This window comes from Balaenoptera musculus, chromosome 1 (assembly GCF_009873245.2).
Source record: "Balaenoptera musculus isolate JJ_BM4_2016_0621 chromosome 1, mBalMus1.pri.v3, whole genome shotgun sequence".
NCBI lineage: Eukaryota > Metazoa > Chordata > Mammalia > Artiodactyla > Balaenopteridae > Balaenoptera > Balaenoptera musculus.
In genome coordinates this window covers 160,631,411-160,647,616 of record NC_045785.1, presented here as the reverse complement: position 1 = coordinate 160,647,616, position 16,206 = coordinate 160,631,411, and the positions used below count along the sequence as shown (strand labels likewise).

At 36.6% G+C, this 16,206-nt stretch overlaps 1 protein-coding gene across 13 annotated transcripts in view; it reads right to left on the bottom strand.

Annotated features, from left to right (window-relative positions):
- The window catches only part of CDC42BPA (CDC42 binding protein kinase alpha), a 320,248-nt gene that overhangs the window by 5,768 nt on the left and 298,274 nt on the right, over nucleotides 1-16,206 (bottom strand). For 9 of the 13 annotated variants that reach the window (XM_036865565.1, XM_036865588.1, XM_036865598.1 and 6 more), the window contains 5 exons: nucleotides 14,987-15,071; nucleotides 12,295-12,418; nucleotides 11,501-11,618; nucleotides 6,690-6,875; nucleotides 3,786-3,903 (listed from right to left, as the gene is read on the bottom strand). In XM_036865565.1, coding sequence (XP_036721460.1) covers nucleotides 3,786-3,903; nucleotides 6,690-6,875; nucleotides 11,501-11,618; nucleotides 12,295-12,418; nucleotides 14,987-15,071 — 631 coding nt within the window. The remainder of the gene's footprint in view (nucleotides 1-3,785; nucleotides 3,904-6,689; nucleotides 6,876-11,500; nucleotides 11,619-12,294; nucleotides 12,419-14,986; nucleotides 15,072-16,206) is intronic. The other 4 variants (XM_036865615.1, XM_036865654.1, XM_036865663.1 and 1 more) reach the window with 1 other exon arrangement.

Sequence of the window (16,206 nt, the reverse complement as noted above, 5' to 3'; positions counted from 1 at the left end):
TTTGATCTTAGAGTTGGGGTACATCAAAGGAGGACGGGCACCATTCAGAGGAAGAAGAAGGATGACCAAAAAAATCTTAGAAATATTGGGGTATTGTGAGTACCTGTTTAAAACTCTTAGCATTCCCTACTATTCTTTAGTTTTTACTGAAAAATGTTTTAATCTTGCTGAGCTGCAATATTAAGATCACTGGTCAAAAAAGACTGTGAGACCGCGTTGAGGTTTTAGCACAACTACGAGGTATAGACTGTGAAGCCTGCCTGCTGAAGCCCTGTCCTTGGTGATCTCCCCCAGCTTCCTTCTAGTTTCGGTTTGTTTCCTGAGCCCCTCAGCTGTGTCACCATAATTTGCTTATTGCAGACGTTACCAACACTGGTTGTATGCTGCATATTATATTATGGAGCTTTAAAAACACCAGTGCCTGGGCCCCATCCCAGACCAATAATAACAGAATTTCTGACTTAACTTTTAAAAGCCCTTCTGATGATTCTAGAATGCATCTCAGGCTGAGAACCACTGACTTAATCTTACTTCCAACACTCCATCCAGTTTCTAAGGCATCTGTCACCAGACATACACTGATTTTCATTTGTTGATGTGTTGCTTTGGCTATGTACTCTTTACTTTTTTGCTGTGGATCTTATGTCTCCTTAGATTACAACCTAATTGAAGGCATAAATCACTTTTTATGATTTCTCTTTCAATTCCATGTCTAGTTTAGTGCTCAATTTAACAAAAGCTGTAATGTAAGTTACTATTTTTAAAATTTTGTCGCTCTGAATAAAAAACCCAAACTGCCAGAGAGCTCTGCTGCTCTGCTTACTAACCTGTGTGACCTTAAGCAAGTTATTTTATCTAAGTCTCAGTTTTCTTCATTTGTAAATAAGAAAATAAATTCTACCTTATGGGATTTTTGTGGGAACTGAGCACTCAATACACGGAGAATGAAATGTAAGACGGAAGGTGTGTGAGGGGGCTGCCCAGAGCTTAGTATGCACTTACCGGGCTCTTTTCCTCCGTCCTAGTGATCGTTTATAGAATAGAGAACTTAATCCACCTCTGTGATTTACACTTTTTCTTTTCTTTTCTTTTTTTTTTAACTTTGAGAATGTTCCTTTCAGAGAAAAATTACACTCAACCACCCTAATCTTAAAAAATTGAGATGGGCTGTTTTGATTGAACAGCAAAGGGGGACAATCTGAAAACTGTGGTTCCAACTCAGGCAGGGTCTCTTCCAAAGAGTTCTAGATGGTGATTCAGGGGGTTGGGCCCCAGATCTCTTGGGGTGACGGTGTGTAACTCTACATGACCTCTAGGAGAGTCTGCAGGCTCCCCAGTGAGCGTGTCACTGACAGGAGCGGGTAGAGTCACAGTGGAAAGCTCTGTGTTAATTTGACTTCAGTCAGGAAGCCATTGCAAGTCTGGCCCTGAAAGAGCCTGTGCTTCTGGTTCTGGAGGTTGACAACATGGAACCCCGTTTCTTCTTGTGTCTCTCTTGGCAGGCTGTCCTTCTGGAAATTCTTTACGTGAGCTGGGCTACTCTTGAAGCCAGCAAGAAGCACTCTAAATGGCAGATGCCCCTTGGGATTCCTGGGCTGGTCTTCCTCTTAATCTCTATACAAACAGCTTGGTACTAAGAATCTCAAGAAGGCCACGCCTGATTATTGTATTAAAGGCCTTGACAGGGATTTGGAGCTGGCTCCAGTCTGTAGCTTGCATATTGTCAGCAATGACAGTGGACCCTCACTTCAGCGCTCCTAAGGAGATGGCCACTCAGCCCTTTAAATCTCTGTATTACAGGTCCTATCCTTACCTGCAATTCCACAAATCCAAAAGCCCTGAAAACCAAAACTTTTTTCGTACGTTTGATGTAAATTCATGTGGTGGCAGACTTAATCTGAACTGACTGGAGGCTGATTACAGACTTCACTTAAAAAGAGTACATTTATTTATATATTCATAGTATGACTAGTCATAAATTTTGCTGTATAAATATTAATATGTTTGTAGGTGCTGTCTTAGATCTTGCTAGGAATGTAATATAATATATGGTAGATTCCCTTCTAAATTAAAAAAAAAAAAAATCTGAATTCTGAAAACAGGTATCTGGCCCCAGGAGTTTTGGGTAAGGGATTATGAACTTAACTATTAATATTGTGATACTTTCTTTGCATCTCAAGTGTTGATAGCTTCTGGTTAGTTATATTAAATCTGTTATCTTATCGAGCTACCATTAGTAAAAAGATAATTCATAAAATGGTTGCCATTTTTCCAACTGGCTAGATATTTTCATTGTACACACTGCTTAGAGATGACTTTGGGAGATGACAACAAGAAAGTCACAAGATGGACACTTCAACTTCTGCCTGTCGACTGAAAACTCCTTGCATGCGCTCTGTACGTCTGCAGCCAGTCTCTGCAGCAGGCGCCTATCCTTGGTTTGCAGGCCCGGGGCGGGGTCCTCCCATGGTCCCAGGGGTGGTCTGTGTGATCACCAGCAGACTGTAGAAGCGATGGCATGTCCCTTCTGAGACCGCTGCTCGGCCTCTCTGTCTCAGGTCACTTGCTCTGTGGGAAGCCAGCGGCCATGTCACCAGGGCACTCAGGCCCACGGTGGTGAGGAACAGAGGCCTGCCAACAACCATGTGAGTGAGCTGGGAAGTGGCTTCTCTAGTCCCAGTTGAGCTCGGAGTTGATGGCAGCCCCGGCAGACAGCTTGACTGCAGCTTCCTGAGAGGCCCTGAGCCAGGACCATCCAGCTAAGCTCCCAGATCCCTGACCCTCAGAAACTGTGAGAGATAATAGACGTTTGCTCTTTTACGCTTCTAAATTTTGGGGTAATTTGTTCCACAGCAAGAGAACAAATGGTATTCCAGCACCCTTCACTTCTGTGTTGCCAGAGCCTAAAACCAAGAGCTGGGCACAAGGCGGGTGCTGACACTGGCGTCCTCAGCATGAACAGTGAGTGAAGGAGGACACTCAGTCTGCACCGGGAGGCCTGACTCGAATGCCTCACATTCAAGAATACAAGGCAACGAATACGCTTCTGCCTGAAAAACTCTGAACTGTGAGCTGGAGTTACTACCGTCTGTTCTTCTCAGAGCTCAGCTGCAGGGAGGTGAGGGAGGCTACGTTAGCATTACCCCGGGTCCACCCTGGGCCTGCGTTTGCTCGGGCGCACTCGCCCCGCTCTCTCTGATCGAAGCCAATACCAGGTTACTTCTGAGAAAGTGACAGAAAAGCAGCTGTTGGCCAAGAACAGTCTTGCCCTAATGGTCCTTGCCTACTTAAAACTCTTCGGAGGTTTCCCACTGTGTTTTTTAAAAAATAAAAAATGTCTTGCGTTGGTCCCCAAGTCCCTGCTTGATCTGACCCTTGCCTACCTCTTGAGCTGTACTCTTTGTCACTCCCTGCCCACTACCAGGTAGCCACTGTGCCTCCTTTCAGTTACTCAAACATGAGTCAATGTGACTTCACCCCCGGGGCGGGCACGTGACCTTGCTAATTATTCTAAGTGTGAATTCATCCTCAACAGCTACTGCCTGTTACTCTCTATTTCTGTCCCCTGTTTATTTCCTTCGGGGCATTTTATCATCACAATTTGTAGTGCTGTTTGTCTGTCTCCCACATGGACTGTACCTTCTAAAAGGATTCTATGACTGTTTTCGTAACAGCTGCACTTGTGCCTTCTAGGCGTTACCCAGCCAGGCCTGAGACACTGGTCACCGATGACGCACGGCTGCTACCTTGCTATGGAAATGCTCCCTGCAGCCGGGGCCACTTACTTGCTGACAGGCCACTGCTGGCACTCATGGAGCGACCAGGTTCAGGGCGGGATTTGGTGATAGATGGAATACTGACCGAGCCACTGAATGCTGTCCGACTTTCCTGAGGCCGAGGGTTCTAAAATCAAAAGAGAAAGAAAAATTCTTCATCCAGAGTGAAACTGATTTTCTACAGAGATGTCTATTTTTCACCCTAATTTCAAGAAATAAAGTTGTCTTGACCAGAGTGATACAGAACAAGAAACAGATTATATAATCCCTCCTGCCCGCAAAAGTGCTAAAGCCCTAACAGAGGTAACCCTCACCCCAACCAAGGATAAGTGCTTATCTTTATACTTACTGAAATACTTACCAACAGATAACAATTTTGTTCTTGTTGTTGTGAGTGCAGTAAGTGAAAGTTACATGGTTAGAAGTGACAGTGAAGTGTAGAATTACATGGACCTCTGCAGATAACTGAAACAAAGCTTTTGCTACATATGAGATTTTTATTTTCTTAGGATAATTCAAAAGCTGAACAAGCCCATTTAGAAGAAAGTCACTTAAAAGTACATTCTTCTCAAGTACACCTTCTATTGTCCTGATACTGAAGGTGCCATTTGCACGTTCCCATCCCAGTCACCAGGCAGCCTTCCTGCCTCACAGAAAGACGGCAGCGCCACGAGTCATAAATATGACGCTTGTTAACAATCACAGCCTGGGTGAAGTCATTTAACTTGGGAGTGTTGGTGTGAGAAGTTTCCCATCTAATATTGAATAATGTTGGTGTCCAAGGGAGGAAAATGAGCCACAGAGTGCTCTGGAAGTCACACACACCTAGAGAGGTGGTGCGTAGGACCAGCTGTCTGAACACGGTCTCCTCGATGGCCCTAACCTTTTCAGACCAGAAGGGGTGTCAGGGCTGGTACCTGAGAGAAGGTTATGGCAACACAACTAATGCAGGGCCACAGCTAGCAAACATCCACTAACATCTCTTGGAAAACATGCACTAATATATCTTGAAAAACTCCAAATCATACATTTTAAAGAATCACACATATTGAGATTTGGCCGGCTGGCTGGCTCTAAACTCAACCATTGCCATTTTGGTTCATATATCAAATTTGCGAAGTCCATGTAATTCTTACTGTGTTATTTGTTTAAAGCAAACACTTTACCTTTTTTTCTCTAAGAAAATAAAAAAATTTAAAACAGAAAACAGTGCTAGCATTTCAACAGCCACTCATAGGAGCAACCCTGAGAGATGCCGATGACATGCATACAATGCAGCAGAGTCAAGTTCAAGAGAGATGGGGATATCAGTTTAAACCTTTAAATTTTTATTGTTTTTGCTATTAACCTTAAGGTACCTTTGTGTCGTCCTTTTCTATAAAACAAACCTACCCTAGAAAAAAATGGCAAAAATTAAGCCTATAAAAATACCAGTGGTTTAGTAACACTGAATGTTGAGGTAATAAAAGAATGATACACAGAAGATATATTCTGGGGGGGAAAAAAAAAAAAAACCACACAAAACCCAAACCCAACAGTTTATCATTCATTCAGCTGAAGTTCAACTTCATTATGAAGTAATGTGAAACCTAAGCTGATGGTCCTTTTCCTGCACAAATATGCTTAAGATTAGGGTAAAACTTCCACCAATCGTAGTGTTTCTATTTATAGAAGACTAACTTAAGCAACATTTCCACAATCTTTTATATCAAAAATTCTTGACTGGTTAGTTTATACAACTTCCCCTAGAATCCACTACCTGAAATCTGTTACCAAGCAAATTGAAGCTTAGTTTATCATAAGTAATCTTATCTTGTGAAATAAGACACTTAAATGACATTATAGTTTAATGTCAATAACAATGACATTTAAAACATCACAATTTAGAATGCAAACAAAAATACAAAAATAAACTTCTCACCCTACAGGTAATTTTCTTACTGGAAAATTACTTTACTAAATACACAAATAAAAAAATGGATGCTATTATTTTCTAAGCCAGAGGAAATGCGTTTCCATGATACAATCTAAATATTTTATTATCTGCAAAACAAACTTGAGAAAATGCTCCCTTGAAGTCAGTACATATTTCTTGACAGATGTATGGATATTCAGCTTGAATGGCCACTTGCTCTCCATCCCACTGCAGAGACACTAGTTACAAAGATGCAAGGCTGCGTGGAAGGACCCAGTGGCAGGTACCACGGTCCTTCAGAATGCAGCGCACTCTGCTTCTTTCTCTTGTTGGTTTACTTCTCTTATCTTGGATCCTGGCTGGAATTAAAGGTGCATCAGCAACTCAAAGATTAGAAAGACTACTTTCTTTTGGTAATTTTTCCTGTTATTCACTGGTACTATTATACTTTATAATTTTGAGAATTGTGAGCTTTTCAAGAAGGGGTTTATTGTAGATAAAAGGCCTTTGGACAGGCCCTTCTGTAGACTTTAACTTCACTAAATATAAAAAATTTCTCTGAACTGAACTGGTTTTAGGGTAACGAGCAATACAGAATTCAGAAATTCTAGATCCCTTTTTTGTTTGTTTTTAATAGAATAAAGACTTACTCAGGGGCTATTTCTTTTTTTTTTTTTTTCAGGGGCTATTTCTTATGGTATCCGTAATGAAAAATATCATGATGGGATGATGTTTGATTAGACATAGAAAAACCTCCAATACGGTTTTAGAAATAAAACTGAAATCTTCCCAAATCCTCATCTTTTTCCTCAAAAGAAGAAAAAAGTAGAACTCCAAGACAGAAGAGGAGGAAGAGGAAGAATAGAAGTTTGGCAACAGAGAAACAGGCCAAAGGGAAACTTTCACAGAATGTACCCCCTTGGCAGTGTTACTTATGAAGCCAGGCAGAGATCCGCACATGGTTAGTACAAGTTAACACCTAACTCAGCTGTTCATACCCTCAGAGTCATAAAGCTTGGTGTACCGGGGACAGAGCGTAGAGACGGGGAATATTCAGGGTTTATGGAATCAGGAGAGAGAAATTTTTCAGCAGAATTAACAGTCATGTGATAGATGTGCTCAAAGTTGATCGGAGAGGAGATCAGACCGGAGTGATGATGAGGGGATGGATAAGGGAAACCCGGCTATCAAAAACAACAGAAAGAAGAAAAAGGTAATGAGGTAATGAAAATGGATTCACTGGATATATGTGACATTTCAGACAACATGCATGTAGAAAAAATGAAGTAAGTATCTCACATCAAGAATTGAATCCATAATGAAATACTTTTAGGCCTGAGAAAGTTAAATTTTGTAATCCTCTTGCCAGTTACCTAAAGAGCTGATTTGCAAAAAATCATTTGCCTCATAAACTTATTCTCTCTTATTACTATCAAGCTGAGTAGAAACTGGACTTTCAGAGATACAAGTAGATTTTCAAAATTTAGTTCAGTATTTTCCTATGTGATAGAATCAAAACATGGCAAAAATCTACCAAAAACATTAGGGATAGAAAAAGCAAGAAATAATTAAAGAAAAGAACAAGTGAACCTACAACCAGTCTCTCACCAAAAGCGTTATGAAACTGTTCCTTTAGAAACTAAAACCATTTCCTGGTATTTATAGACTTGACCTGTGTTTGCTTTTACTGATCTTATCTTCCTGTAACAGAAATAGTAACTGTGGAATATACCAATTATTGGTTTACCTTTAAGTAGCCCAAGCTTATCTCCACTTAGACACCCAAAGAACATGTTTGTTTTTAACAAGAGAACAACCTTCTCTTCAATGTTCAGGTGTATTTTTAAAAAATGAAATAATGTAATACTAAAGACATAGAAGAAAGTTTTTGAAAACAAGGGCTCTAGTTTTTCATGTTAAAATAACTTGTGAACATTTGGGAACTGTCACTCAGCACCCAGTCACCTTCTCTAATGGGAACTTTCTAAGTTCAGTTTCTGAGAACAACTGTGTTTCAGGAAAACATCCTACCATCTCTTCATTAGAGACAGGCTGAATGACTTCCCGGAGACATGCTGACTGATATTCTCATGAGTTGAGATGAGCTTTCTTTGTTAAAAAAAAAAATCTGGTAAATTAGGGAAGCTTAAAAGAAAGGTAGAGATGTGAGTGAAACCAGTACTTTCTAAGGTTCTTTTCAAAAAGATAAAACTATTGATATAAATGTAACTTTAAGAAGTAAAATTACTTCATAAAAGTCTAAAAGGTCACCGAGCTTGAAATTTTATTTGTTAACAATTTTAGGAATGGGTAAAAGGCTAGGAGAAATTTTATGTGCTAAAAAAAATAAATCTTTTAGAGGTAAAATATTACTCTTGCATTCAACTAGAGACAAATCTATTCTTTATTACAAGTATCCACTTATGAAAAAAGGTAAATGACAAAAAGGATTCAAGGAAACTACTACAGTATGTATTTGTAAGACACATATGCTGTTTTATATTAATTGCTTATATTCTCTTGGCTCACTAAGACACATATGAAAGATTTCCTATATCACATCTGATATAGGAGTTAAAAGAAAAAAATGACTCCTTACCCTTACTATCTTTTCCACATTCATGAGGCAAACAACACTTTTCAGCATCATTTTGGTACAAAGGAAACAGAATAAGCTCCCAAAGACATTCAATAAACTCTCTAAGCTTGTAAGTATTTCAGAGAAAGGCAATACTGATTTGAATAAGTTAAACATAAAAATTTCTGGGGTACATGCTCTTTGCACGAATGACAACATCATGGCTTTGGTATTTGAAAGTGCTTCTTATACATGTTAACGTTAGATGAATTAAATTCATCTTTATTTTTGGAAATAGTTCATTAAATATAGAAAATTACAGTGGAAAGAACATACTAAAATCTGAGACTATATTAAAATATCACAAGCTTTTTAATACATGTATACACACACACACACATATACACACACACACACAGAGGTACAGACATGTGTATTATTTTCTTTTCAGACATGCATATTACTGTGTTGTTTACCAGTGTCTACTCCAAGGTAGGTACAGTTCTGGCATGACAGTATATCAAAAAATATTTGTTAAGTGATTAAATGGATGCCTATGACAAACCCCAGCTTTTATGTTCTTTGCTAGTGAAAGGAAGAAAGTCAGGTGAAAATAAAGAACAGGAGTTCAGACACATAACATCTTTGCTACAATACTACATGTACAGGTGAACAGGTTTCAAAAATTTACACCAACTTCTTGTCCTGGGCATTCAAAAGTGCTTATGTGATAACAAAACATGAAAGGAATGAAAGGAACATTAAAAACTGGATTGCACCTCTAGGGTAAAAAGTCACTTGTGTTAATTACAAAAAGAACCAGCAAGGCGGTCATGGGTTAACAAAATCAGTGACACTAATACTAAAAATCAAGAGGTCTAATGGGAATAAGTAGCCAGCACGGGAGGCCCTGTGTCATGGGGTCAGATCGATGTTGAATCTTTGGGAAATGCTATCTGAACTTGTTTTGCCCAGTAATTAAGAATGGACCTTATTCTGAAAAACAACAATGACAAAATAGAGATTTCGTTTACTTTAAGTGGTGGGAGGGTGAAGGGAGAAAAAGGAGGGATGCTGGGATATGAAAGTTCTTACAATGCTTGAAATTTCACATTTTGCTTCAGTGTGCTTATTCAGGGTGTAGAAAGACCAAGTCTTACTGTGAATGAAGGTCTGAAAAAAATTCTGGAACATTAGCAAACTGATTTTTCACCTGGTCAAGCAGAGGAACATTCTATTAAATCCTAAAACTATTTCTCCTTAAGGAACATACTGTGGGATATAACAGAATTTATAGAAAAATTTTCCATAATTCTTCTTGCTATGTTATTGGAATATATGAGAGGGAAACCATACTGTTCTTTTTTTGTACACCAGAATGAAGCAAGTGTGAGAGAAAGTTTAATTTTAAAAGCATAATACCCATTAAAACCTTGTTCACTACTGAAATAATTTTGTATTTGCTGATATGTTGCTTTGCAACATATGGATGTATTTGAAATTTGTATGCCTCTATCCCTCCATAATGCTACCTACATAGCAGATGTTGAAAAACTATTTGCTAACTAAATTTCAAAAATTTTCACATTGATCTATCAAATATAAGCTATACATATATTCACATTTCAACTGTTTATCACCATTAAAAAATTCTCTCTCCTAAGGTACTTTGTACTTGACCTTGTAGCTTCTGTAAGGAAACATGACAGAAGCTTTTGGACTGCGTGGCTCTGCTCCGTTTACTTCTGAGAATAAAGGAAAACCAGACTGAGGACTTAAGTAAATGTTCAGAACAGGAAAAGAATGGAGAAAAATCTGAACTCTCGTTCCCAGGCAAAAGCTGAAAAAGTAGTATATAGCTTTTAGATATGATAGATAAGTGTAACAGTTAACTATGTAAACTCAGCCTTTATTTACTCTCAATATTTTCAGCTTAATATTTATGCTCAGCCTTAAATTTCTTACTTCGTTTTAATTACTATATCAAGATTGGCTGTAATCTTTTTGCATACTTTATTTATATCTACCTAGCACGGCTCATAAAAATCCCCATTTCAGAAGGTTAACTGACTATTGTGAATGATTTGAAAGGAAGTAATGGTACTATAATCGTATAATAATATCTTGATGATGATGAAAAAACAATGACAGTAAGAACATCACATCCATTCCTAAACAGGGCAACTGGTCAATTGAGATATTTATAATGCGGAACTCAGGCTCAAATTAGTGCAGATTTTTTTTTGTTCCTCCTATGAAAGAAATGTAAAAACTACCTTTAAGAGCTTAACATTTTTATTAAAAAAACTTGACTGTACAAACTGTATTACCTATTATTTTTTCTGTCAGTGAAACATGTCTATATCTTCTATCACAGTAGAGTTAAGTAATGTGGGTAATTAACACAGACTGCCTCAGAAAGAGCTTTGGGTCGAGATTTACATATCACCTCCCAAACTGTCATAGCATTTAAATCATGCCTAAAATTCTGTGCAAAATCTAGATGCTATCACCACCTATCAAAAGAGTCATGTTAAAGTTTCAATAGTTTGTTGACAGTACCATGATACTGAAATGTTACAGAGCTTGGATAATTAGCTAATTCCACTAATGTTCTTAATCTCAATATATTAGGTCCAAGAATCCAATCTTCATGTTGTTAAAAAAAAAACAAACCACACAACAGTTTTCCTATGTTGTACTTTTTTTTAAAATGTAAGACTGACTAGGCAACACGTCTGTAATGGGCAGAGGAAAAAGATTTATTTCATAATCAGATGAGAGGTGTGACCATTAATGATCAAGCTAATGTTCTTTGGGGGGCAAATATCTGTGTTGAATTGCTAAAACTTAGTGAAATTTTAGTAATTTGGTAACAAAGTTCTGAATCTTGGTATAGAATGTCTCCAAATCTGGTGGTTTATTTCTCCAACAATAGTAAATCTAGGTATGGGAGAAGTATATAGGGTATTCAACTAAATAAGAACTTGGTATGTTTGGTTTTTGATACACATCTATATTTTATGTTTTTCTCATCAGCTATGTCATTATGCATCTTACATATATTGTGATATACTGAGATAAATATTTCCTCATTATACTAATATGTCTTTTTAAGTCTTGTATGTATTTAAGTGCACACACACACACATTCATGTGTATCCACCCCCTCCCCCCTCCAACTCAGTCTTAACCCCATTTATATTCACATTCACTCTTCATTTCTCTTACCATGGGCAGGTCTTTTAGAATCTGTATTCCATCTCCCGGACCCATGTGTGCTATGTGGTTAAAATTAGTTGGGTTGGAAATTAATTTATTTCTCATTTCTGGATCTCGCAGCATCTCCCTGTAAGAGAAAACACCTGTTTAAACGCTTTTATTCCATGACCAATCTAGACAATTTTAGAGAAAAATTACGTTTCATAAAAATAAACGGTGAAATCATGTTAATAAGGATAGAATTAAAATAACAGAATATACTAAGTTAAACATTTACTTAGAAGATCTTGTTTTAAATTTTAAAAAAGATCTTATGCTTTTTGGTGGGAAAATAGAGAGGGTTATTTTAGTGTTTAAATATCAAAGAAGCTCTACTCTATTTTACAGATAATTCTGAACATTTTATGTACATCTTCTTAAATAATTGCTAATATATTAGAAATGTTTTTATATGTAACTGGAAATACTACAAGCCTATTTCTGTTTGGTCATGAGAATAGTTAATCTGCACAGGTATGTTCTATGTTTATAAAAGCCCATGTTCTAAAAATTGTAACTATTCCATATACATAGAGAAATGAATCAAAATATGGTACTTTAATCTACTACACGCTCACAATTTGGAAAGTATTAGTTAAAATTACACTGAGAAATACATTCATTATTGCAGTTTTTAACACCATAGAAGATGATGACAGACTTTCAGAGATCAAATTTTCCTTCCAAATCAAATAGAGTATTATTACCAAATAGTCCTTCTGATGCTATAGGCATCTTTAGATGAGTATGAATTAAATATCTACCTCCTTTGTTGCATCCTTTCCTCTTCTGGAACTCTGAAGGAATAACGCCTCTTATTGTTAATATTTCTAACCATTTGTTTCCGACTATTATCTGATGTTTCAGGAACTACCAGTTCATCCCCTTCTGTTAAAAAAAAACAAAAAAACAAAGAACAATGATGTTCTTTAAAGTGCTAAGATGCTTTTCATCCATTAATCTCCAAGACAGTACAAACATCAATTATACAAGTATATGCAATTCTGATTTTTTAAAGTTGTGTTGATAAATCATAGTAAATAAGTAATAATTTTCAACGAAATATATGTAAACAAATATATGCTGAAATTAAATATAGCTTACAGAGTATATTTTCACTTTTATTTGATTATAAACATAAAATGGTACAATTTTACTAGAAGAAAAAAAGGAAAATGTAGTTGCTTTGGTGTCCTATCACTTTGGCCACCCCACCCCCAATATCTCTAGACCATCTTCTCCCTCCTTCCCAGTATTGGTTTCAATGGCTTAGGGTGTTAAAAAGCTCTTATTGTTGACCTGCACAGTAATCAGGCATAAATGGTAAATTATCCATGAAAATGATAAGTTAAAATTTTTTTTATATATTAAAACATGTCCTTTGTAGATCCAATTTGCAAGATGTGGAGTACAGGAAAGGAATTGTGTTTACTCTGGCTTCCTTTACTAAAAGTAAGAATCTTATTGCTATTTCTACTCTTCTAATCTTCAGGGGATACTTAATTATGTACACCTAGTCACCTAATGCCCACCTATCTCAATTTTAATACCTAGAAGTAAACAAAACTCTTAGCCATGGGCTCCCAAAACATGCTGGGATATGGTGAACATCCTCTAAAACAGACAACTGTATCCATACAACATGAGGAATTCCATTCTCTAAATAAGGTAAGGAAAAAGAGAAAAGCCAATCTTTAGAAGTTTATAACACCCAAAAAGTTAAAGTGAGAAAAATGTAGTAGGAAGAAGCCAAAGGAGCCTGTAAGGCAAGCCAAAGCAAGATGATTAGTAAAAAAAAAAGCAACATTCTCCTTGTATCATAATAATAGCTTTATCAGATTGCTTTCCTAACAGCAAATGTTAAAAGGATAAAATTTTAAAAGTAGATGAGAATTTGAGAGTTGGAATTTGAGAATTATGAGGGTGAAGCAGATCTTGGTGAGTTGCAGTGGCAACGGGAGATTTTGGACAGCCAGCGGACTGCAAGAGCACTTTGGGCTCCTGAGAGATGAAAGAGAAACAGACAAGACAGAGAAATAGAATTTCCTTTCCTTTTCAAAGGATAAGACAGGAAATAGGATTTCCTTTCCTTTTCAAAGGATAAGACAACTATGTTGAAATTTTGTCAGGTCTTCCTTCTCCAAGCTCCACCTTTACTCCTAGCCTAGAGTAAAAAGATGAGAGCATAAAAAAAGATGAGTTGGAATAGGTTTTATCCTATAGAGACAAATTGGGTTATGGACACATTCTACAATCGTTACATACAGTGAGAAGAGGGTGGACTTAATCTTGTCTAATACCTGAATATCCTTTCTCAAGTCATACTGCAATATCCTCTTAGCATAGGACTTTTCCTACAGTCACCAGTCTGTATACCAAGAAGCCTCCAGTGCCAAGAGGATATACCAGAGCATCAAATCTGAAGCCAAGAAATTTGTGTGTATCTTAGTACTTAAAAACAAACAAAACAAAAATGACAAACTTTTGACGGTATTTTTTTTTTGATAGACTATACAAATTTATTGGAAGAATATGGGGGAAAAAAGAAAAGCATTAAGGAATATAATAATCCCACTACCCAGAGATAACTATTATAAACATTTTAATGTGTTTTCTTAATGCCAATGTTTTTACTTACATTTAAGTCAAATTATTATTCTAAATACATAATGTACCATAATTACATCTTCATTAACTAGATCCACCAGAAAAGATCATAAATTTATGAATACCTCTGTTACGGAGAAATTTGTTGCTAAGACATGAGAATAACTTATATCATTATAATAATATCTGTTAAAAGTGAGATTTTAATTGTTCAGAGGCACTCTCTGGCAATCAACCTAATTAGATGTGTGCAGTCTCCCTGGCCAGGACTCACTTCACTACTTTGGATGCTGCCCTTTGTCCTGTCCATAGCACCCAGGTTCCCATTCCCTCTCCTGACTCTGGGCCCTCTGGTGACTTTCCTCTTGTCCCTGCTTCTGTTGCCCATGTTGTCATTAGCACTTCAAAAGTTCTAAGCCCTATGCATTGGCAGAAGATGTATTCCAATAGTCCCAAAATGGAACTCCGGATGAGTTTTCATAATTTTAGTGCTACAAATTTTGGCTAGGTTCTACAGTATTAAAAGTACAGAAGATATATTCAGTTATACTTTTTCTATTTACCTCAGTACTCCACAGAAAAATAACAAGGTAGGTCAGAATCAAATATTTTGCCTAGACAAAATATTTTGCCTATGTGAGCCTGAACAGAACGACTTTTTGTCTAGTAGTTTATCTCAATATATTGATAGTATGTATTGAAGTTGTATTGAACTTGATAGTGGTCAACTTCACAGACTTTGGAGTAAGATACACCTGAGTTTAAGTGGCAGAGCCACTTATTATCTTCAGCAGTCAGATTAGCGAGAATACTTCTATGAAGCTCTCCTACTAATGTGTATTTTCTTACCTGCCATCTTATTTTTGAAATATATTAATCTAATCGTCTCCAACCCTAAAAGATTTAATGATCCTTCACTGTTTAAGGGTCGAACCTAAAATAATAAAAAATAAAATTAGTATTTTAACAAAATTCAAAAATTAAATCATAAAACTTTTGAGATATTTATAAAGCACACACTATTAAGACCTTTAATTTATCCTTCCTCTTCAGGAAGGAAATCAACAATTCTGACTAGAAAGGTATAAAATTATCTAACTTGAACAAACACAGTTATAATGATAACATTTTAAAGGAAGAATATTCTGGGCAAAAAAAGAAAAGCAGAAATACATTTAAACCTTAAATTTGACTTTTTTAAAGCCATTAGTACCAGACGATGATACTAAGATATTCATACAGATACCTTATGAATCTTATTTGAACTAAACGTACACACATGACAGAGAAGAAATTGTACATCACTGGGGAAAGGAGAGACTGTCAACAAATGGTGATGGAGCAACTGGGTATCTATATGGAACAAATGAAACTGAATCCCTACTTCACACCATACACAAAAAATCAATTCTAAATGGAATAGAGACATAAACACAGTAGGCAAAACTTTCAAACTTTTGAAAGAAAATAAAGATCCTATCTTTATGACCTTGAGGTAGGAAAGAGCTTCATAAGAAAAGAAAGATAAACGTAAAAAGGATAAGAATGATATTATATTACAATTTATAACAATGAATTTTCAAGCAATAACAACAAATGTTCACAAAATACACTATAAAAATTAACAGGTCACAAACAGGGAAAAGATTCACCACACCCATCACTAAACCAGTATCTACAAGATATGAATAATTTCAGTAAATCAAAAGATGACCAACCAAACAGGAAAATGAGCAAAAAACATGACCAGGTATTTCACAGAAGAGGAAATATGAACGATGAATAAACATACGAAAGATTATCAGCAACACTGTTAATTGGGGACATGCAAATGAACACTTCAATGAGATATCACTTTATAACCATAAATAAATGGTTATAAAACTATGAATTCTGACAACGGTATGGGTCATTAAGAACTCTTATATACTGATGATGGGAGTGTCAACTGGTACAATTACTTTGGAAAATAATTTGACACTATCTTGTAAAGTTGAACACATGCATTCTCCATGTCCCATCAATTTCGTTCCTAGCCATATGACTTAAAAGAAACTCCTACACATATG